General features: G+C 44.9%; 1 protein-coding gene across 1 annotated transcript; it reads left to right on the top strand.

The window, feature by feature from the left end:
• The first annotated feature begins 8869 nt into the window (after positions 1-8869).
• Positions 8870-21886, top strand: TRIM14 (tripartite motif containing 14). The gene is made up of 6 exons (XM_059833989.1): positions 8870-9052; positions 13020-13115; positions 14002-14235; positions 15322-15484; positions 16732-16824; positions 21178-21886. Exons 1-6 carry the CDS (start codon positions 8870-8872, stop codon positions 21711-21713), a joined length of 1305 nt encoding a protein of 434 aa, XP_059689972.1. The 3' UTR covers positions 21714-21886.
• The last annotated feature ends 659 nt before the right edge of the window (positions 21887-22545 follow it).

The following is a 22545-nucleotide window of genomic DNA, read 5'->3' as shown; positions in this document are numbered from 1 at the left end:
CCACTTGCTGGCTTTTTACCTTTCTGTTTTAACTATGAGTTTGGGGAGGAGTATTCAAGAATGCTATAAACTTTCCTAAGCAAACAAGCTTAAGTCTCCCTTCTGTAGTTTAAGACCAGCTTTCTGGTATCTGCCAGCATCAAGTTACACAGAGGCGCCATCAGAGGGCAGAGAGGCAACTGGTGGTGGGATTGTAGAAGGAAGCTGTAGAAAGGAGGAAAGATTGCCCTTCTGGTCCCACAGGGTGGAGTATATGCTCCATTCTTCCTGCACAGAGTTCCTTCATCAGCTTCACCTCCATGCCCAGTAAGGTGATAGAACAGATCCTCCTGGAAGTTAAATCAAAACATGTGGATAACAGGATTAGAGACAGCCAACATAGCTTCACGAAGAAAAGAAGCAATAAACCTCAAGTAGCACCACTCACTGATTTCAATCCATCCTGGAGTCATAGTAGTGTCTGCTGGTGTGGCCTTGGGAAAGCAGAATTAGATCAGCTGTATTACCCGCTATGTCAAACTGGTTTGTCTGTATGATTTGGTATATTCTTTTATCTGTAATAACACTGCCATTTGAATAGTTTTGCTAGAATGCCTCCAAACTGAAACTAGGATGATCTTCTGTATTGGTGTTGCTTTTACATTTGCTGCTGCTGCTCTTATGTGCAAGAAGCTGGTAGGATTTGGGGAAGCATAGTTTTGAGTGTATTCTCCTTTTTTTGCCTTAAAGCACCTGCGTCAAATCTATGGAGAGAAACAGTGAGATAGAAGGAGCTTCGTGGGGTATCTCCCAGGACATTTGTCATGGAGGACTGTGCTGAGGAATGCCTGAACCCAGTCAAATTGGGGTCCTGGGTGTTGTCATGAGCTCAGTTGGTGCTGGCAGGATATTCGTTGGGAATCCATGTGTACCAAACACCCCTGGGCTGCCTGCCTTCCTGGGGATTGCCTCAGAAGTGGGATTTTGCAGTTGATTGCTCCAAAGTGAGCCCGTAATTTTGCTTCTGATGGATGTTGCAGGAACTGATGCCAAGGGGAACCTCAGCATCAAGTGTCTTAGATCACAGTGTCTCTGAGCTTTAGAAACATAGCTGGGTCTGATGCTGATACATGACAGCTTGGTTGCTGGAATTTCTGCACTCAGTTCATGGACTATTAGGTAGATGGCTCTGTAGGAGAGGGGAAATGGGAAGATACACTTCCATTTTGATCTTGTTTTAGGACCTGGAGAAAGAAAAATGAGCCAAAGATGGCTGAGAAGACTGCACACAAATACACCAAGCCTCTGCTGTGCTGTGTCCGTTGGATGAGGCAAAATGCCTCAACCAGTGGAAGGCTTCTAGCCTCCCTAGGAACTGCACTAGCTGGACAGATGGTAACAATTCCACAGCTAATATCTTCCGGGGTGATGGAGAGGACATTCCCTTCACCTCACTGTCCATCTGGCTGTGTCTCAGAGCTGCAGTTTCACAACACAAAACCTTCAACAGCAGAGTTCTACATACTCCCATTCCTCCCCCTCCCCTTTGTCTCTCCCCCTCCCAACATGGTGTGCTGCTTTCTCAGTAGTGGCAGGGGTTACAGGTTATCGGCAAGCTGAACCAATTTCCTGGCTGTTGTGGCAATGAGAGCACAGAGCAGACACAGTTAAGGCCAATATTGCTGCCAAATTCCTCTCCTTGTGACTAGAGCTGTGCAGACAGCTCTGCCTTGCTTCCAGATGGTACTGCTGGTAGACTGGGAGAAACCTGGTGAGATGATTGCCATCTCAAAGCTGTTTCTTAGAGACCTACACAACGTTCATGCATGCTACTAATGTTGCAGAAGGTTGAATCTTTTACAGACCTGCTGTAGCTCTGTGGCACAGCCATGACATTAGGTAATATCCTTCCACCCCAGAGATATTACTGGTCCTGGCATTGCTATTAGATGAATGAGACTGGGAGTGCTTTTCTCCTCGGATGGGACTGTGCAGAGGGACAGTGTCACTGCGGCAACAACAGAATGCAAATGTTGACAGCAGATGGACTGTGTAAGGCACACTGATCAAACAGGGAGAGTGTCTTGCTTGGTATCATCCATTTTGCCCCAAAGGTACCAATATCCATGGAAGCCACACTCTGTGAGAAAGGAAGTGTTGTGTAGGAGGATATTTCATTTGAAAGGGCAGTTTCCATGTGAATTGTACATGTACATTATTTCACTGACAGGGCGTCTGAATTACGGCAGATTAAGATGTAGATGTAATGGTTTGTGTTTGAATAGAAGCAAGGGAGGAGTTTACATCCTGACCTTACTTGGTGAAACAGGGAACTGTTCCTCTGTATGGCTGACCTAAGTATATGCAGCTGTGGCTGCTATTATTACATGGTCTTTTACAACATCTTACACCTCAGGTGGTAGGTAAACAGTACCTACATGCCTGCTACTATTTCTAGACTCCTCTTCCCAAAAGCTGCTCTGTGGGTTGTTACCTACCACAGCTTAGTGGGGCAATTTCCATTTCCCTGGAAATTTTCTGGGGAGATGTATAATGTGTCTTTTGGGTAGCAACTCCAGCTGCTGTACTTGAAAGACAACCATCTGTTACTCAGGAAAGAAGCACCTGCTCTGCAATTGGCAGTGTTCAGCAAGTATACAAAGAACACATAAACAGCAGAGTATCATGGATAAGCAAAGGGCAGAGGATACAGAGAACACCTGCTCAGAAAATCTCAGTTCCTAGTGAATGCACGTGGATTTCAGTGCTACCTTTGCTGGGCTGGCCCAGGACGGTGTTGTTGCAATAGATGCATCAACAACCTGGTAGACAAGCAAAGTAGAAAAATAGAAAGTGAAATCATAATGTTGTCATAAATAGAGGTAGACGGGAAAAGATAGTCCAGAAAAAAATAAGTATCTTCCCCTTATTGCTAGTTACAGGGTTGTCTGTAGCAAACGGAACATGTTGCAGAAAGGATCTGTGGCTGAAGCCCAATAATAAAAGGAAGAGAAGAACAAAATGAAGTCAGTACAAGATAGGGAGAGTGGGCACATGAAATACCTAGATAACAACGCCAAACAGAAATTCTACATTTCCTAGCCCTAAGTGGCAATCCCTCTCCCAGCTGCATATCCAGACTATGTGCATACATTGAAACTTGCTGCCTCTTCCTAGCTGTCTTCTCCCAGTCAAACTACATGAAATCAGTCCTGCTTGATCTGAGCATCTCCATGCTGGATATGCAGCCTATATACTGTCTGGGACTCAGAACACCACACACTAGAGAATCCCTCTCCTCTCTGTGAAAGGAGTATCCCCTGAGCCATTGCAAGGCTGCATGGGCTGTGGTGTGGCTCGGTGTCATAAGCTAGCAACCATGGGAGAATGTGTTTTCATCTTGGAACATTGTGTGTAGTACCTAATACATTTCTTCACATTTGCTTCACAGTCCAGCTTGTTTCCTCCCTGTAAAAAATGTGGCTGTTATTTTTTATCTTGCTGACATTGGAGGAGCAAGAGCACACAGATTGCTTTGGTGAGCTAGACCTGCCCAGTGAAAGCATCTTCCCATGGATAAATTTTTTTGTTTAGGAGGGACTATGGCTTTGCAAAAGTCACAGCCTCCTTAACCTCTCTTACCTGGAAAGAGACACGGCAGTGGACTGTTCTAACCATGACCAAAGGGAGCAGGGCATTTTCTTTCTCTATACAGGTACAGTCGTCTGTTTTTATAGAGTGAACTACAAAAATCTCCTTCTTGATTTGAAAGTAATTGTCTTTGGCTGAACCGCATATGAAATGATAGTTCTTCTAAGGATACTGTGCAAATGTTGTGCTGTGGCTAGTCTCCTGAAAAGGGTGATTGTACCTATTTTTAAAAAGCAGGATTATTTATGTAGCAGTAACAGCTAAATCCATGCATTAATCAAACATACTACTCAAGGTATAGGTATATAATACCATGAGGCTGTTGCTGCATTGTTGGCTCTGATGGCCATAGTCTTTGGTGGGTTTTGGTCTCTGAGGCTGAGATGGCCAGTCTTGAGAGCTCTTTGACAAGGGAAGCCGGAACTGACGCGAGTATCTGCTCTTTTCCCCAAGCTCTGGTGTGTCACTGGCATTTATACAGACTGCTGTATTTATACAGTAGGCCAAGACGAGCATCATCCAAAGGTGTGTCTCAAGGCTACAGCCAAGGGCCTTCAACTTGCAGGATGACCCTGGCAAGAGCAGGGGTTGTTGCTGGATGAGAAGGCTGTACGGCCCCAGGCAAAAGCACTGTAAAGGAAAGATACAGTGAGGCCAGACAGGTCCAGCTTGGGCTTGTGAAAACTGGCTGCAGGCTCCCTCTGAGCAGGGCTGGTGCCTGCGATGCTTGCTGAAGCAGATGTGCCACTGTACAAGCTGGGGTGTGTGGAGGATCTCAGCTGAGGGTGCCAGAGCAGCTGTGATGCTCTGATAGCTCCCTGGGACTGCTCTGCAGAGCCCCACATGATAGGGTAACGACATGGGGTGCCTGTTCAGATCACTCGGTGTCTCACTCCACTTGTTCTTGTTAAATTTCATGACATTGATGATTGCCCAATGCTCCACACTATCTAGATCCCTCTGCAAGGCCTCTTGTTCCTAAAGAGAGTCAACAGCACCTCCCAGTTTAGTATCGTCAGCAAATTTGCTAATGGTTCATTCAATTCCTGTCTCCAGATCATTGTTAAAAATATTGAACAGAACTGGCCCTAGAACTGGGCCCTAAGGAACACTGTGGGTGACTGGTCACGAGCCAGACGTAGCCCCATTCAGTACAGCCCTTTGAGCCCTGCTGTTCAGGCAGTTCTTCACCCAGCACACCGTGTATCTGTTCATCTCACAGTTGGACAACTTGTCCAGAGGGATGCTGTGAGGGACAGTATCAAAAGCCTCACTAAAAAAAAAAAAATCCAGAAAAACTACATCTACCACCTTCCCTTCATCTACTAGGTGGATGACCTTATCCTAGAAGGATATCAAATTAATTGAACAGGACTTTCCCTTTGTGAACCTGTATTCACTGTGCCTGATGATTGCAGTGTCCTTTAAATGCCTTTCAATGGCATCCAGTATAATCTTCTCCGTATTTTTTCCAGGTACTGAGGTTAGACTAACAGGTCTGTAGTTTCCTCATGCCCTTCTTGTAAATTGGGATAATGTTGGCCAGCTTCCAGTCAGTGGGAACCTCGCCAGACTCCCAACCTTTGGTAGATGATTGAGAGGGGGCCTGCTGTAACATCCACTAGCTCCTTCAGTGCTCTGGGATGAATCCCATCTGGCCCCATGGACTTGTGAACATTCAACTGATACAACTGGTGCCTTACAATTTCAGTGTCCACAAATGGAAAGTCACTGTTCCCAGACTTGTGGTCCTCCAACTTAGAGGACCGGGCAGCCCAAGGTCTATCGTCAGTATTAAAGACTGAAGCATAAAAAGCATTGAATGCCTTTGCTTTTTCTTCATCCCTATTTGTCAGGCATACATTACTTTTCAGTGTTTTAAAATGTATGTGTTGAAAGGGTTTCCAGTACACAGCCAACTCAGTAACACTACAATGAAAGACAAAGTTTTCATAATGTCTGTTTGAAATAATTCTGACACTTCTTTAATACATACTATCTTTCCACAATGCTGCAGAAAGTATATTTTGAAAAGTATATGTTTGAGAGTATATTTTGCTAAAAATTAGCAAGAAATGTATACATGAATAAATTTCTGATAGCCTAGAATGATTTTCCATATTTTCAAATGAAATAGTGAGCAATTAAGCCACAAAAGAATTCCTACTTTCATTTACTTTCTTAATGAAAACGTTAAAACACAAAGAGCATTCAGAGTCAGTAAAATCAGGAACTTCAAAATTTTGTTTTTCAGGAAAATAAAACTTCAACATGAAAATTGAACTGATGTAGCACTACTAAGACACTTTCTAATCTATTGTAAAATCAGATTACTTAAAATAGAAAGACACATGCAAAAGATTCCAGAAGGTTCGCTTGACCCAGAGTAAAATAGGGCTTCCCTGCACAATCCCTCTGCAAATGGTTAACACTGAGGAAAACCAAAACAAAATAAACTCTGATTTCTGCAGGAAAAATTCTTTCTCTTCTCAAGCCAGAGGGAAGGGTGGCTTCTACTGAAAGCACCCCAGTTTGTTACAGGAGTCTTGGCTTCAGACTTATTTAACAGTCACTCCTTGTGTAGCAGGGATTCAAAGCTGTTTAATGCCTACAGATGTTGTGTAACTGCCATTTCAAATTACAGTCCTCAATGTCTTTGCCAAAGTGGTGATTCAGTTTTTTTGTAAATGGCTGCAAAAAAGTCCAGATCCTCACCAGAACCTGTAAATTGTACAAGAAAACAGACTTCACTACTCCCCTTCACCCCTATACTCAAGTATGAAGATGGAGTCAGAGTTTGTATTAGGAATTTTCTATACAAAGAAACAGAGGACGCTGTGGCTAAACCAAAGCCAGGTCTCTGTGCCTTGCAAGCTGCCAGCTCCACACACAAACTTTGCAGAATTGCACCCCTAGCTTGCGGAAGGCTTATGAGATCCAAAGTCAAGAGAAGGAAAGTGTCATTTCACCTCAAAACTAACAGGTGAAGACTTAGCCCAATCCTGACCCCACCAGCCCACCCCACCCTTCTTCCCCAACGGGCTTTTACGAAGATGGTGCTGAAGCAGGAAAACATTACGGCTTCCTGTTTTCTTCTTTATTTAACCCTACATCTCTCCACTGCCTGTGCTGGAGGATAATTCTTCTTGGCCAAGAACAGCCCAAGGCACACTCTGAGGCATTTAAACCCTGTTTTGAAAGCTTAATGGGGTTCCCTTCAGAAAGATGAATGTGGAAGCTGCATGCAAAAAAGCAGAGTCCCTCCTGCTCTTCCAACCTCTCACAACCACAGTGCAGCAGCATTTTCCCACAGTGTTAGACAGTAAAGTACTGGGGTGAAGGTACATCTGATTTTAGTGCATTTTATCAGCACCTGACCATCCACTAGTGTTTACGCAAACAATTCAGTTGTATTGTAACTCTCTCCTCTAAAGTAAACAATTAAAAACACTAAAAAGTCCAGAAAGTCTAGCTCAGTAAGTTCATTTGCAAAGTCACATGTGAAATGGGAAATAATGCCCTAGGTACTAATAACCTGCAAATTCTAACACTGCAAGTCACGAGCCTCATTAATGCCCTTACAGACAAACCAATGAACTGTTGTTTGGCTAGGTAGACTAGAAAATGGACGGAAAACTGCCTGGACAACTAGGCACTAAATGCTGTCATTAGATGTACAAAGTCCAGGTGGCAGCTGGGTACTAGCGCCATTCCTCAGGGACTGATGGTGAGCCCAGTGCTCTTATCAACAACCAGGGCAATAGGATGGAATATGCCCTCAGCAAGTTTGCTGTGATTACAAACCAGAAAGGGGTGGAGGCATGGATGAGGAAAGACAGAGTGTGGCAGGCAGGGTCACTCTTCTGAGGGACTGTGATGTGCTGTGGAAATGCACCAGCATGAACCTCACAAAGATCACGACAGGCCTTTGGGCTTCTCCAACCCATGAAGTAACTCTGCAACAATTAAGGCTGGGCACTAACAGGCTGCGGAACAACTTTGATAGAAAAGGAACCAGGGTCCTGGGCTAAGTATCTTCCAACAGTGTGGTCTTGTGGTGACGAAGACCAGCCACACACTTCTCTGGACAAGACACACATTGACTCTATTACGCAAACCCTCCTGCAGAATCCACCAAAACACTAATGGAGCTGAAGCACAGCATGTCCAAACAGGAACTGGGCTTGTTCAGCCTCCAGCAGAGAACTCAGTGCTGTCTCCAGCTCCCTTATGGGAGTAGATACAGAAGATGAGGCCACAACTCTCCTTGGAAGGGCACAGTGAAACAACACGGCACAAGTGGTAATGAGGAAAATGTTGATGTGACACTAGGAAAAGTTTTCACTGTGAGGATGGTCAAATACCTGAACAGGGTCCCAAGGAGGTTGTGAAATCCTCACCTTTACTCATTTTAAAGCCGGCACTAGCGCTTTTCTGTGTGTGGGGGTGAGAGCAAATGATCTCCAGATATCCCTAACGATCATTATAATTCCATGACTCTAGCATGGGATCATACAAGGCACTTTTGGAGAAAGTCCTTCTAAATCCCTGATTATCTCTGCAGCTCTTTGGCAGACATGAGATTCCACCTGCTTTCAGTGGGACTGCCCTTGCTCCTCAGAGCTCCACATCCTCCTGTATTAAGACATATACTGACTCTCAAACTTTCCACCAAAATGCTCGGCTTTAAATCTCTTCCTATTTTTTCACACACACAAAAAAGGACGAATTGTTCCATTTTTGGATCAGATTAAGTGTTTTGCTCAGCTATAAAACTGAGGGCATTCTTCACCGACGCAGCTGAAATTCCACAAAACAGTCAATTTTCCAACGCAGATTCCAGACGAAGGCAGCTGCCTGTCCGTGCAGCTCTCCGGCACTGCCTCTCCCCCTCCCCATGCGGACGGGGAGCCAGGCGCAGTTCTTGCCAACAGTTCCTGCCCGGCGCCAACACTTCCTGCCCGGCACCGACCCGGCTCAACCCGCCGCTGCCGCCGTGGGGCCCAGCTCCGGCGGGGTGGGAGGCGGGCAGCCCCCTCCGCCGCTCGCCCTCTCGGAAGGGCAAGAGGCACGGCGAGGCCGTCGGCCGTGGGCAGCAGCAAACCTGCGCGCCTGCGGCCGATACGCCTCCCGCCGCGCTACGCGCAGCCAGTGCTTGCCGGGCGAAGCGCAGCATCCCCGCCCGCTGCGCTGACGGCGCCGCCCGCCCGCCCGCCTCGCATCCGGCGCCGCGGCCGCCATGGCGCAGGGGGAGCCGTGGGTCCCGGCCCCCGCGGCGCGGATGTGCGGCGTCCACGCGGGGCGGCCGCTGGAGCTGTTCTGCGAGGACTGCGGGCGCTGTGTCTGCGCCCTCTGCCCGGCCCTGGGTCCGCACCGCGGACACCGCGCCTGCCTCTTGCCGCACGCCGTCCGCCACAAGCAGGTGAGCGCCGCGGACGGGCACCGGGCGCTGTTCCCGGGGCATGCCCGGCCCGCCCCGTTCCTCCCGTGGAGCCCCGCGTGCCCGGGGAGCCGAGCCTTGTTGCGGTGGCGACGTCTTCTGCGAGGCGAGCTCCAGCGGGGCGGGGGGACGGGTCTGGGGGTATAACCAGGAGCTGGGGTGGCCCGCGGGGCACGGAGCTGGGGCAAAGATCTTCTTGATTTGGTTGTGTGTCTTGCCGGTTTTTTCCTCGTTTCTGGGACTTGTGCATCTGGGTTTTCTTGTGTCAGGGTGAGACGGTGGCAGCTGTGAGTCTTAATGCAGTGGGCAACAGTAGGCTGAGTATCTTCAGCCTTCGGCCTTGCTTTGGTCGCCTTAGGAACAGCTTGTGGAGCTCGGGTTTTGTTGTCACATCAATTTTGTAGGCTGTACTGGCTAGCAAAACAAAAGTTTCTGTACTTCAAGTGCTTTGTAAATCCCATATGGACAGGGGTCAGCGTGCTGTCACTGCACAGGGACATTGTTCGTGCATGAGAGGGAGAGAGTTACCCAATCCTACCCCAAGCGCACATGTAACAGGAGTATAAATCAAGGGACAACGGGGAGGTGACATTGACTGTCAGGTCACACGCAGCAGCATTTTCCTCAGACCTTGTGTGGGGAATCAGAGAAGCTTGGTTGCCCTGGGGCCCTTGTTTTCATTGCCAAGCTGGAAGCACCTTTGACAGAAACCTGGATGCCACAGGGGAAGAGGAAGCACCATTTCTGTTTAGCCCCTTCCCCCAGTCGCTGTAGCTTGTTAGACCACAGTGAGTCCCCATGCACAGAGCCTGTTCTGTGACAACTCCTGGGGGATGGGGAGCAGGGATTGTTGTGGGTTAACCCCAGTAGGCAGCTAAGCACCACACAGCAGCCTGCTCACTTCATCTGCCTTGCCCAGTGGGACAGGGCAAGAGGAAAGGAAGACTAAAACCAAGCAAACTCGTGGGTTGAGATAAAAATAGCTTAATAAGCAAAGGAGAAGTGGAAGAAGAAAGAGAAGAGAACAAGTGATGCAAAGGCAGTCACTCACCACCTCCCACGGGTAGACCAATGCTCATACAGGTCCTGAGCAAAAGATGACTAACCAACCTAAACCCCTTCCTCTCACTTATTGCTGAGCATGACATTATGTGGCATGGAATATCTCTTTGGTTAGTTTGGGTCATCTGGCTGCTTGTGTCCCCTCCCAGCCGCTTGTGCACTCACAGTACAGTCACATCTAAAACACAGCACCATATGAGCTGCTATGAGGAAAATTAACTCCATCCCAGACACAACCAGCACAGGGGTTCTTCCCTAAGCTTTTTTTATTCATCCCAGTTTTAGCTGTCCATCAAGCAGCCCCAGGAGGCTTCGCAAGCTTGCCCAGTACTTCCTGCTTGTGCTTTGTTTTACTCCAGAGAGCCTGCCAGGAGGCTTGCTGAGTGAGGCCTGCATGCTGTGGTGCTAAGCTTGGGAGGCTTAAGTAGTAACACAGAGTTTTGATGTTCAGGAGCTTTTATTTTCTTCACCACAATTTTGGAGAGCTCCTTCCCAGTCCTTCTCTGCTATTTTGGAGCAGTGTTACTAGGAAGTTTCCTAGTTCCCACAGATTGCAAGTAGGTGCACAGATCATGCTAAATTCCTCTGGCATTTTATTACACTTCATGTGAGAGAGTAGTACAAGAGCAGAGTACACTAGGCTGCAAGTAAACAGTCGCACAGGGGAAGGACCCCTGAAGATGTCAGAGCATGTTCTTGCCGGCTCATGTGCTTTCATCCAAAGTATCCCTCTTGCCACTGGGAAATCACTACAGTGTTTGCATTCCCTTCATGACACCGGGGCAATGTGTGGATGCAGGTATTGTACTGTGGCAACCTGATTTGAGTCAGGGTGAAGTGCACGAAGCAACAAGTTGTGCTGGTTCCCTGGGGGCCTGTTGGACGCAGGCGAGCAGGTGCTGTTGATAACTAGTTATTTGTCTCTGTGCCAAAATAGGAAGTGAGCAAGGTAGAAACTTGGGTCCCCGTGTGACACTCTGTCCCTCGGAAGTCTCGGATGACATCTGCAGGCTTAGGGCTGCAGAGTTTTCAGGCACAAACTATCAAAAGTAGTTGTAGCTTAGGAGATGATAGACTAGTGATTTTGTTTGCTTGGAGCAGATATTCTGTGCAGCTCTTGTGATGTGACATCAACCAGGCAGCATGTCAGAATCTTCCTCAGTGCTTTTAGAAAATCCTGGCTGTGGATGCTAAGAATAGGTGAGAGCCATCATGCGAGGTCCATCAGCTGGTACATCCCTGGATCTAAGGTTGTATAAAATCGTCTGGAAGGACACTCCTTGTGCTCCTGAGTGCAGGACATAGGATCAGCATGCTGTGCACTTTATATGTGTCCTGCAAAATTTACTGGAGCTAGGAGTCTCATCTCTCAGAAATCCTTGCTTTTACAGTGTTTTCACTTGAGTGAGTTGGGGCATCCAGGCGATCCCTAAAGGAATGTTTCTGGAGTTGGTTCCTCAGGGTGAATGACATGGGTGGTCTGCCAGTGTTGCAGACACAGTGTCTCTACGGCCAGGAAGCAGCTCTTTTGTTTACCTCTGTAAAGAAAGTAATGCTTAACCAGAAATGCTTGGGGCTGAGGTAAGTATTTGCATATGATCACTGTTGTGAGAGAGTGAGTGCCTGAGGTCATGTGTTTTCCTAGCCGAGAAGGAAGATTGGGTTTTGTTCTGTGGTCTTTGTCAGTCTTTGAGGAAGTGAATGAGGTCTAGGCTGCAGAATAAATTGAGGAAGGCTGATACCTAGTAGAACTCCTGAATCTTCAAGTATTGCAGAACGCTTCCAGTCCTTCAGGGACAAGACTGGAAAATTGTGGCTCGAATGGATGGCATAACATGAGTGTCTTGCTCCGCACAAAAACGTTTATCTGCTTGCATGGATGTTCCTGTGCCAAGGGACTTCCAGATGTGGAATCTCTGGCTTTTGCTGGAAGCCCATTTTCTTCTGATTCTATCATAACCAAATAAAAAATTGCATGTGTCTTCAAAGGAGGCATATGTCAGAAATGCAGACTGTTGCCCATCAAGCAACACTTATGCTCAGGTTGTCAACCCTGCGGAGTTTAAATGCCATGCTGACCTGGGGATGTTGCAGTGAGCTGATACATGTGCGTGCAGATGCTCTTGACTGGGGCCCAGCTGCAGAACAGGACACTGATAACAGCTGTACCTCTGGAGGTAGCTTATCTAGTATTTACTGGGAGTCTCTGTTGTGACACTAGTGCACTGAGAGCATGGGGCTGCATTGCCTGTATGTTTCATGGTATTAATGATAAAAATGCGTCACCAAGTGCACCAAGACTGTTCAACCTGCTGGACAGAGGACAGCTGGATTTCAGAGGGCTGCGGATGAGAAACTGTGGGGCTAGACATAGAACATTAACTGTGCTATGCTGTTCAGTGCATCTTAGGGCACACCACAAGTTTCACAGATACTGTGATTACTAGCCAAGTTGGTAATATTTGTTGTTGCAGGCATTCAGACTACAGCATCACTGTAGTTATAGTGGGATATTTCTGATTGCTTTTTTGTACACTGGGAAGCATCCTGAACATTCACTGGATTTTGACTCTAGACAGAGCCTCCCACTCATCGTCTGAATAAAGTACTTGGTTAGCTGCCCTTCAGCTGCTAAATGCATGAGCATGTAGTCTTGAAATGCGCAGTGCAATAGATTTAAAGATGAAAATGATTTTTCACTATAGGTTTTCCTGTTCTTATGAAGCTGGTACTACTTTGTACAGTTCTCCGAATCTTACCAGTATAACCAGCATAAACTGAGTGTTTCAGTAACATACTCCCCTATATGAAAAGCAAGCTGGATACTGATTTCTGTTTTTTGCAGATGCTATGAAACAGTGTTTTATTTTGTTTCATTGCTGTATAGGAACTCATGGCAAGGTGTTTGAAGGATCTAGAAGAGAGAAAAGAGCAAGAAGCTGGTAACAGAAGGAGCGTTCAGCAGGCTGCTGATGATCTGAAGGTAAAGCGTGGTTTGCTTCTCCACTGGATGGTCATTTTCCAAGGAAGACATTTTGCTTTCTCTGTGGCTATTCAAAGACCCAGGCAGCTACTGCTTCTCAGGAAAAGAGTGTATTCCCTGTATCCATCACAACATATTATTATCAAAGGGAGAGAAGAGGGCAAAAGTCTCCAAAGGCCTGGCCCTCACTCCCTGATCAGCCAAATATCTCTGGAAGAACAATGTTGAAATTTTTGTGCAGAGTAATAGTAAATAGCCCCAGCAGCATATGTTATTCTGGCTTCACTGATGTACGTTGCATTGCACTAAACTGCATTATTGAGTCGTCTGACTTCACAGTTAAATAAATACAAGAACAGCTTATTGATTCTGTCTTAAGAATGGGAATGTATGCTAAGCTCCACCTCATTTATAGCGAATGAAATGGGTTTTGCTTTAAGGAGCACCTCTAAGCATTTATGTTACAGAAATGTCAGTAAGAGCTGGAGGGAGCTCTGTAGAGGTTTGGGGCCTCCTTTTGGAGGCTTTCTTTTCCTAGCAGCTCCCTGTCCCTAGCTTGCTTTAAAAGGGAGCAAAGTCCTGCTACTGAAGGACCAGATCTGCTGCTTTTAGCAGGCAGTACCTGGCTCTGTTACATGCCAGCTGAAATCATCGTTTTCTGCATAAATAAGCATCTTGGAATCTGCCCTCAAGCTTTTCCATCCAGGACATCAGAGGGTGAATCCTGGCTGTACTTCCATAAGGGGTAAACACCCATTGCTCAAGAGATACAGCAAATCAGTAAAATTAAACTGAAATGTAACATTGAACGCCTGGGAGAGAAATGCCTGAAATGTTTATGGTCTGTTGAGTATGGGGGGGACACACTCTTCTGCTTAATCTATAGGCACATGCCATTATGAGCAAAAGGCAGCTGTCAGACAAAGTGACTGAGCTCCATTTACTACTTCGGGAAGAGGAGAGTCTGGCAAAAAAATTCATTGATGAAAAGACAAAGCGAGCCCTGGAAGCACATGATCAGCAGTTGGAGTCCTGTCGAGAAAAGCTTGCATCCCTGGAGACCTTCTCACATCGAATTAGACAAATACAACAGCACAGTGATCCTGTTCAGTTGCTGGAGGTGGTATTGTATGGTCTCTTTCTACCTCTTATCCTCATAGTCCTGGTGGTAAACTGCTCTGTAGATCCTTCTGTATGTAAGCAACATCTTTCTCACTGCTTTTTAATCTTCTTTTTGTTGGTATTTTGGGGAACCAGTTTGGTTCTTGATTTTTGAGCTGTTAGGTGTTCCTGCTATGGTATTGATTTCAGGTCTGTATGAAATTCATGTTAATTTTAAGCATATATGGAACAAAGTTTTATGTGTCTCTTCATCTTGAAGACAAACGCTGTATCAGGTCTTTCCTTGCGCAGTGTAGTATGAAGGTCTGAGGAAAGGCAGTCCTCTTGGAAATCTTAGGAGGAAGGCTAAATTGACTTCTTTCTTCAATCACAAGAGATCCTAATCACCCTGAGCAATAGCCATCATTTTAGTGGAAGGGGCAGTGTTTTTCTTTTTGCCTACAGATAAATGTCAGCCTCTTTTACCTAATGGTCTTCTTCACCTTCCTTAGGAAGGGTGTTCTGCCATGTGCTTATGCCCTAACACAAGCTGAAGGATGCCATTCTTCATGGAAGGGCCTATGGTGCATTTTTACATCCTTGCAACTTAGCAGACTTGTGAGTTTGCATTGTTGTGAGTGATATGGCCCTGGCATTCTGCTGTGTATGCTAGCAACATACCTCCACATGGGAAGCTGCTGTTCATGGTTTTGGAGAGATTTTTTGTGGGGGAAGTTGGATTTCATTCTTTAGATTGTTTTTAAAACTTAGTGCTTTAATTCTCCCATTGTTGGGATTTCTGACAAAGGGTCCTAGCCAGGTTAATCTCATTCCCATCTTGGAGTGTCCTGGAGGGCCCTGTTTTAACCATGACTGCTGGGTTCTCCAGCTCTGGGGTAGCACCTGGCTCCACTGGCAGGAGGAGCTAATGGGCAGACTAATGAGCTAATAGCCAGGCTGAACACAGCAAGACTTGCCTGTTATGGCCTAGATGTTTACCTAGTGATGTAGCTGTCCTTGCTTTCTGGTGTGTGGGAGCTGGGAGGGAAAAGTCCATTCATGTCACTGTCTCTACTAATTGGAGAATTTGGCTTTCTGCCCTCAGAAGTACACAGAAATCGAGAAGGAAATGCAGGAGCCCAGGCACCTGTTAGAACAGTGGCATCCGATACCTCTCTCGTTTGAGCACATACTTAACCATTATAAGCACTTCGTGACAGTTCTTCAGTCCATTCTTCAGAAACCACTAGAAGCCCGGCTTAAAGAAGGTATCTGGGAGAGTACTGTGAATTTTGCTTTCTCCTGCTCTCCTTTAAAATAAAGTGTGGTCTGTAAGTAAGAGCAGGACTTTTTACCAAATCAACTGGAGAAAGCAGCAGCTTTTCAGGCATGGGTACTGTTCTCTGACAGCATTGGTGTAATGTTGCTATAGCAGTGGTGATTTAGGAACATAAGAGGTTTCTCTTTCAACTCCTAAGATGGCCTTTTCTACCTTAAAGTTTGTCTGATGCTCTTTTTCAGCTCTATCAGTTCTTTCAATACAGCCTATTTCTTATTGCAGAGCTTATCTTGCTTATATCCCTAGACCATCACACCTACACAACGTAGCTGTTCTCTCCTTTCAGTCACTGTTGGGTGTAAGTGCTCTGGCAGGACATCTGGCAGGCATGGAACATCAGGTACCTGTAAAATTTGAAAGCTTTTCCCAGTTGATGTACCTGCTGATCTTTCTGTATCAGGCAGTCTGAAAACTTCTGTTTTTTGGTACTTTAAAGGTGGGTTAACATGTTCTGCTTAGAGCTCCTTTTGTCTTTGAGCTGGTATTTCATCCTTAAGTGACCTTTGGCATGATTAAGGCAAGGAGTTTCCTAATGGGACACAGAGCCACAGAGCCAAATTACCATGGGGAAACCCTGCCACTTGTTGAGTTACAGATGAGCAGGGCAACACTGGCCATCACATTTCACCTAGCTGTCTTTTAATAATCCCTTTTCTGAGAGTTGCCACCAAGAACCGTATAGCAGGGTGCTGGGGAAAATGGTCAGACCAGATCTGAAAGGCCACTGCTGCATGTGTGAAGAATTGCTAGATAGTACTGTGCAGGTGCTCTGTAGCTAGCTAGCATCTACAGTTGTCTTCGGCTGCCTGACTCTGTTCTCATCTGATAGAGGGGTGCTTTATGAGGAATGGGAGGTGCTTACTTGGGGTTGTGCTCGATTGTGTAGTTCCTTGGCAGCACTGAGATCCAGCATCTCCATGCTATCTGAAAAGCATAAGGTCAAAAGCATGCAGAGTTAGCCCTTCCCCAGCAAAAGTAACACAGTTTGTCCCGTGAAGTTGGAATATGGAGTGTGACAGTATGAGCTTCTCCAGGACATGGGTGGAATTCACACCAAAGAGGCAAAACCCAAATACCCTGTGCAGCAAAATTGCGCGGAGTGTTTTATTTTTAACAGTACAGCCATGTTCTTCCACTGGCAGACTCCCTAAACTGTCCCTTTTCATCTCTGCCCAGACGTTTTCAGTAGCCTTAATGCCACTGCAAAGAAGGAGCCTGGAACAGTGTTGAAAACCATGTCTCCTGTTGATCGGTTGCTTTTCTTAAAACGTAAGTATGGTTGAACTAAGTTAGAAGCACTTGGAACACTTAGGGCTCAGTCACTGAAACAATCAATGAATGTGTGTTGCCACTATCTTAAAATGGTATCTTAAGAGGATTCTGGTGTTTACAGCATTTGAGAGGTACAAGTGCTCGGCGCTGCCTGAGAGTCATTATCCTTTACTGTACCTCAGGCTGGGAAAGAAATTCTACTTGCTGTCCGTGAAATCTTGAACCTTTCATTCAGAACTGCCAGTGTGTGAATCAGCTAGTGGCTAATTTAGTTTTGAAGACTTTTATGTTTTCCAGATCATTGTGGTCTGTCTTTAATTATATGTCCATCATGTAATGTGTTAAGGGTCAATCTACAGGTGATCCTTCCCTCTGGTGGTGGTAGTACAGTGAAGTGCTTCATCTCTCTGATGGGAAGCTCATGGACATTTCATGTGGCATGCAGCAGATGAGGGCTGTAGCTCTTTTTAATCTCAAAGCTGTAACATTGACTATTACCATGGCACCTGGTGGCAAAGGCCTGTTGTAAGAGAAGCTCTGTTTTCTGGCCTGGATCCAGCCCAGTGGAGGCCATGACTGTGGCCAAGTGGACACTTGACTTCTGGCTGTTACTCAGTAGGGAGGGCAAGGGACAGTACTGTGCAGGTAGAATGGGTTGCATGCTGTCGCTGCACCTATAGGCTGGTGTGTTCTGAGGGGAGTATTTTTCAGTGTTGTTACCTTGTCTTGTTTCTGTGCTCTGCTGAGTGAGCTTCTAAGTCCAAACACTGCAACTTTTTCATTCAAAACAGGTTATATCAACTGGAGATGAGCAAACACATGTTGCACTTGTAAATGCAGCAGCTGTTAAGAAATCAGGAATGCAGAGAGCAAAGTCTGTCTTCTTGGCTGTGATGTCATGGGTCTTTCCCACTCGCATCCTTTCTGTGCTGCAGGATCCAGACTGAGTCAGTCATTTTGTAAGCGGAACCTGTTAAGGTTTTAGGACAGCCAGTCCACATCACTGAGCACTTGCTACTAAGAGAGCACTGCAGCAGCATTTGGCTGGCGGTGAACTAGGCTTCTGAGTTTCATGAATGCTGAGCTGTATCTGCTTCAGCCTACCTCTTGATGGATTCATGGAGAAAGCACTGTATTTGGTTCACTTGTGAGTAGTCACTTTAAGGGCTGAAAAGACAATTCCTCAACTCTGTTAAAGCTAAATATGACAAACCACTTCATTAAGAAAGATGCACAGCTGCTCATAGGCCAGTGAAATTGACAAACCATGGTCATAAATATTGGAACTTAAAATCACTTAAAGTTTTCATCACATAGGAAAAGTGGAAGAATTGCAGTCCTCCAATGATCCAAACAACTCTTGCTATTTTGCATTATTTTTCTAGTCAAATTCACATTTATGCTTCCAAACATTAGCACCTGGATGCAGTTCAGTCCTTGGGTTTTTGCCCTTTTTTTAAAGCAATGGTGGTATTTCCATTTGCTTGAGATTTAGTAGTTACGCATTTTACGCAAATCTAGGTTTTCAGGTAAATTTGACTGGCAGTCATCACTACTTACTTGCACAGCTTTTCAAGTGCTTACTGGAAAAAGCAGACAGTGAAGCCAGGCCTTTTAAATCCTCCCTACTTCAAGTGTCTTTTGGTCTTGGTGTCACCTGTGTTCTGTACAAAATGAGCATCCCCATTATTCACCTGCTGGAAGTGACTTGGCACAAAGACTTAAAACAGTCAGTCATTCACAAGACAGAATCCTGTATCGGTCTTTTACCTACATGAATAATTCCTGTTTCCTGTCTTTTGTCACCAACTATGCACACAGGTGTGACTTAGGACCTATTCAGACCACAAGAATGCCAATACTAGCTTTTCTGACTGAAGTGTAGTGGAGATCACAGCAATAAGATGTTGCATGTGTGAGAAGTACATACTTCTGGAAGTTTTAACATTGTTTACAGACATAACACCAAAATTAAAATCATAAAGGCTTCATTTTTGTTTAGAAAATGGTGATGCTCCAGTTAACACTCACTGCATGTACAGTGCTATTTGCTTCTCCTTTTCTTTGCAGTGTACAGGTACAAATTGCAGGGGGCAGAATATCAGCAGTGGGCTCTCTAGCATCATGACATGTGTTTCACGCATCAGCAACTCTCTCCACATGTCTTTGCCTCAAATAAAGCAACTGCTTCATTTCTGGTACCCAGGTGTGTGCAGTGATCCTATCCAGATGAAGATGAACTGTTAGTAAGGCTCTGTGTATGAAACAACCAATAATGTTGCATCACTGGTTCCTGTACTTTAAACGTAGCTCATGTTAGGGGCCACAGCAAGGGAAGGAGGAGATGGGGGGTCCAGCTGTGTCTTACAGTCATAACGCATGCATACTACTTTCTTTTCTGAAACATTACAGATAAATATAGAGGGTAAGTCTTGCAATTAACTGTGCGGTGAATGGACCCTCATATATTGCGAGATGTCTGTGCTCTTTCACAGTGAATTGTGGGAGACCTTAGCCTTCCCTGTTCATGGCAGGAAATTGTGGGAGAGTAACAGAGGACCAACAGAGAGTGGAGTGGAGTGGTTTATGCATTGCTCTGATGGCAGAGGGGAGGATTCCAGCCTGAACGAAAACAGCTTCTGGGCTTTAGACTATGGAATATGCCAGCTAGCCCAGGCTAGACATATTTAATTTATGGAAGAGGGTTCTATGTGTGAACATAGGAGAGAAAATAGCAACAAAGTCAAATGAACGACAAAGTAATTCAGTTGCAAAGACAGATCTCTCTCATACAGTAACCTGCTGTATAATTACCCTTCATTTTTAAGTTCAACACCGAAGAGCAAGGAAAATATTGAAGTTCTTGTTTTAATGGTTCTGTTGCCCCCTGTTTTGTGTTCATGCTATGTTCATGTACTATGCTGCCTGTAAAGCACAGGGAAAGACTGTACTCGGTGAGATCACAGGTCCAAGCATTAGTTCTGCCATGCAACACTGCAGAGAAATCAAAGCAGTCTGGATTTTAAAGTATTATAAACACTTGTTTCCCTAACTTTCATTTAAAAAGGAATTTACTCACTCTGAAAAGCAGCTTCAGGATATTAAATGTATTTGTCATATGGCATTTAAAACATCTAAGCTTTGAAGTTTGTCTAGACTAAGATTAAAATCATATTCAGTCAAAAAAAAACAGCTATGAACTGAGTGAAATATGACTCAGCCAGTTTTCAGTTTTCATTGCAAGTATACTGCTATTCAGTTCTCACCTGGATGTATGGTTATACTTTGTTTTCTTCACTTACAAGAAAAAATAGATGTGCTCATTATTTGGAATAGTTTTAAGATACAAGCTAAATTTACATCTTACCGCCAGTACTCTAGACAGTACATTCCTTTAGGTACCCAACTCTGACACTGGTTTTATCAGGCTTGACAGAAAGAGTGAAGGGGATTGTTTAAGAATGCCATATCCTGTTTTCAAAGGGAGTATCTTGGTTATTTCTAGAATATGAAATCAGAAAACACAGTAAATTACTGAGATAGAGTATATTATGAAAACTTTTGTGAGACATGCAGCAATTCAATATTGAAGTTGTAGGACAGTATCTTCAGAGAAAAACCTTATCTTAAAAAATCCTATAGCTTTTTGACCTGTCCTGTGTGATTATGTCATTTTAATCTTTAATTCGATTATAGATTTTTTTTTCCTGACTTTTTGGTTTCCAGACCTGCAACAGCTGTTTCATGGTAAAAATATTCTAAGCTGCTGCTGAGTAAGACAGTCATTTCTAGGGTGTAGTTTCAGACTGTGATTTTTCTTTTCTAAATGTCAGGTTACGTGAACTGCAGTAAGTCCTCTGGGAGCTGGTAAGTTGTTCCTTTGCAATGTACACGATGCTGCTGCTCAGAGCTGTGGTGCCCTTACGAGAAACACATTTCTAGTGCATCTTCAAATGGGATTTCAGTGGAAAGGGATCTCACAACCCAAGAGTCCACTCCAGTGCTCTCTAAAACCCTTAGGCTGTAATTCAACCAGAAGTCTCCAGCTATTCTGCATAAAGCGGAAGCTCTCATTGTTTGTTCCCTACCTACCTGTATTCATCTTCTTACTTGTGAACCATGCATATATTGACTTACATACTGACCTGCTTTAAAGCCTACGCGACTTTAAAGCATCAGTGCATTTAAGTAATGCAGTACTGTCTATTAAAAACGTCAGGTTTTTCCTTGCAAAAAGGCATGTTCCAAGAAATTGCCAGCTGTGGGCTCTTTTGCAGGTTTTTTTATGACTTGGACTTCTTTCAAGAGTCATCATAAATGTAGTAAGTATGTTTATGGTTTTGACTGCAGATGCAAGATCACCAACCTGGGAATGTGACAGCATTCACCCAAGGCTGAAATTGTCCGATGACCGTCTTGTAGTAAGCTGTAATTGGAGGAGGATATTCTACCCTTGTTGTCCCCAGAGATTCGATAAATTATGGCAAGTGCTAAGCAGAGATGCATTCCTCTCTGGGAGCCATTACTGGGAAGTTGACCTGCTTCATGCTGGAGCAGGATGGTGGATTGGTGCAGCCTACCCTTCCATTGGCAGGAAAGGAGACTCTGAAACCTGTCGACTGGGCTGGAATAGAGCATCTTGGTGCCTTAAGAAGTTTGATTTTGAATACTGGGCATTTCACAAGGGGGAGAGAATCCCCATCCTGATAGAAGATGATCCTGATCGCATTGGCATTTTTCTGGATTATGAAGCAGGAATCCTTTCATTCTACAATGTTACTGACGGCATGGCTCATTTGCACACCTTCCGCTGCAAGTTCACAGAACCAGTTTACCCAGCCTTGAGGCTCTGGGAAGGGTCCATTGGAATATGCAAACTAACATAAGGAACGAAGCAAAATAAAGCCTACTATTTCATGCTTTTTCTATGAAAGCCACTTTAGCAATGATCTACATGAATTAATCTGTGTCATATGGAAGTTGTAACTGTGATGCTTTTAGAAGGTAACAGTTAAGTACAACAAAAACAACCAATTTTTAATGTATATGCATTTTTCAATGGGGGAAGGTGATCTGGCTTTAATAAATGATGTTGATGTACCAACTAAAGTGCCATATATAGTATTTTCTGTACTTTTTTTCAATTTGCAAAATGGAGAAAGTCTGGTTGAAAGAAGCCTATTACAATTCAGATTTGAACATGGATATTGCCATCTTTTTTTATGAACTCCCTCCCCTCATCAGCCTGGAGAGGCTGCAGTTATGTATGGTAATAGGTTTAGTTTGGTTCAAGCTTCAAGTTCATATATTGCATAGTGTTATAGTTTACAAGGTCAGATTTGGATAATAAATGCACTAAATGAATTAGTTCATACTGAAGTATCATCTCAGAAAAATCAAAAGACTGGTACCAACTGTTGGAAAGGTCCCTTGAAGTAAAGCTGAAGTAGGAGCTTCTGTAGCCACACTTAATAGCCATTAGCTGGTCTTACTTGCAACAGAGACTCTGAACAGGGCTTCTGCATGGCCCTGTTCTTTCAACACAGAGTGGAAGCACAAGAAACAGTTGTGTACCGCCACCAAGAGAAGACAAAATGCCTGGAGGACCCACAGGTGCAATAAAAACACTAGGTCAGTGGAGCACTTGTGCTTTATTTTTTGTGTCCTATTTGCAAAGGCTATTTAACTGCTGCTGGATAAAGGTATGCTCACATAAAA

The sequence above is a fragment of the Gavia stellata genome, chromosome Z (genome assembly GCF_030936135.1).
Source record: "Gavia stellata isolate bGavSte3 chromosome Z, bGavSte3.hap2, whole genome shotgun sequence".
Lineage (NCBI taxonomy): Eukaryota > Metazoa > Chordata > Aves > Gaviiformes > Gaviidae > Gavia > Gavia stellata.
This window is presented reverse-complemented; position numbering and strand designations above follow the sequence as displayed.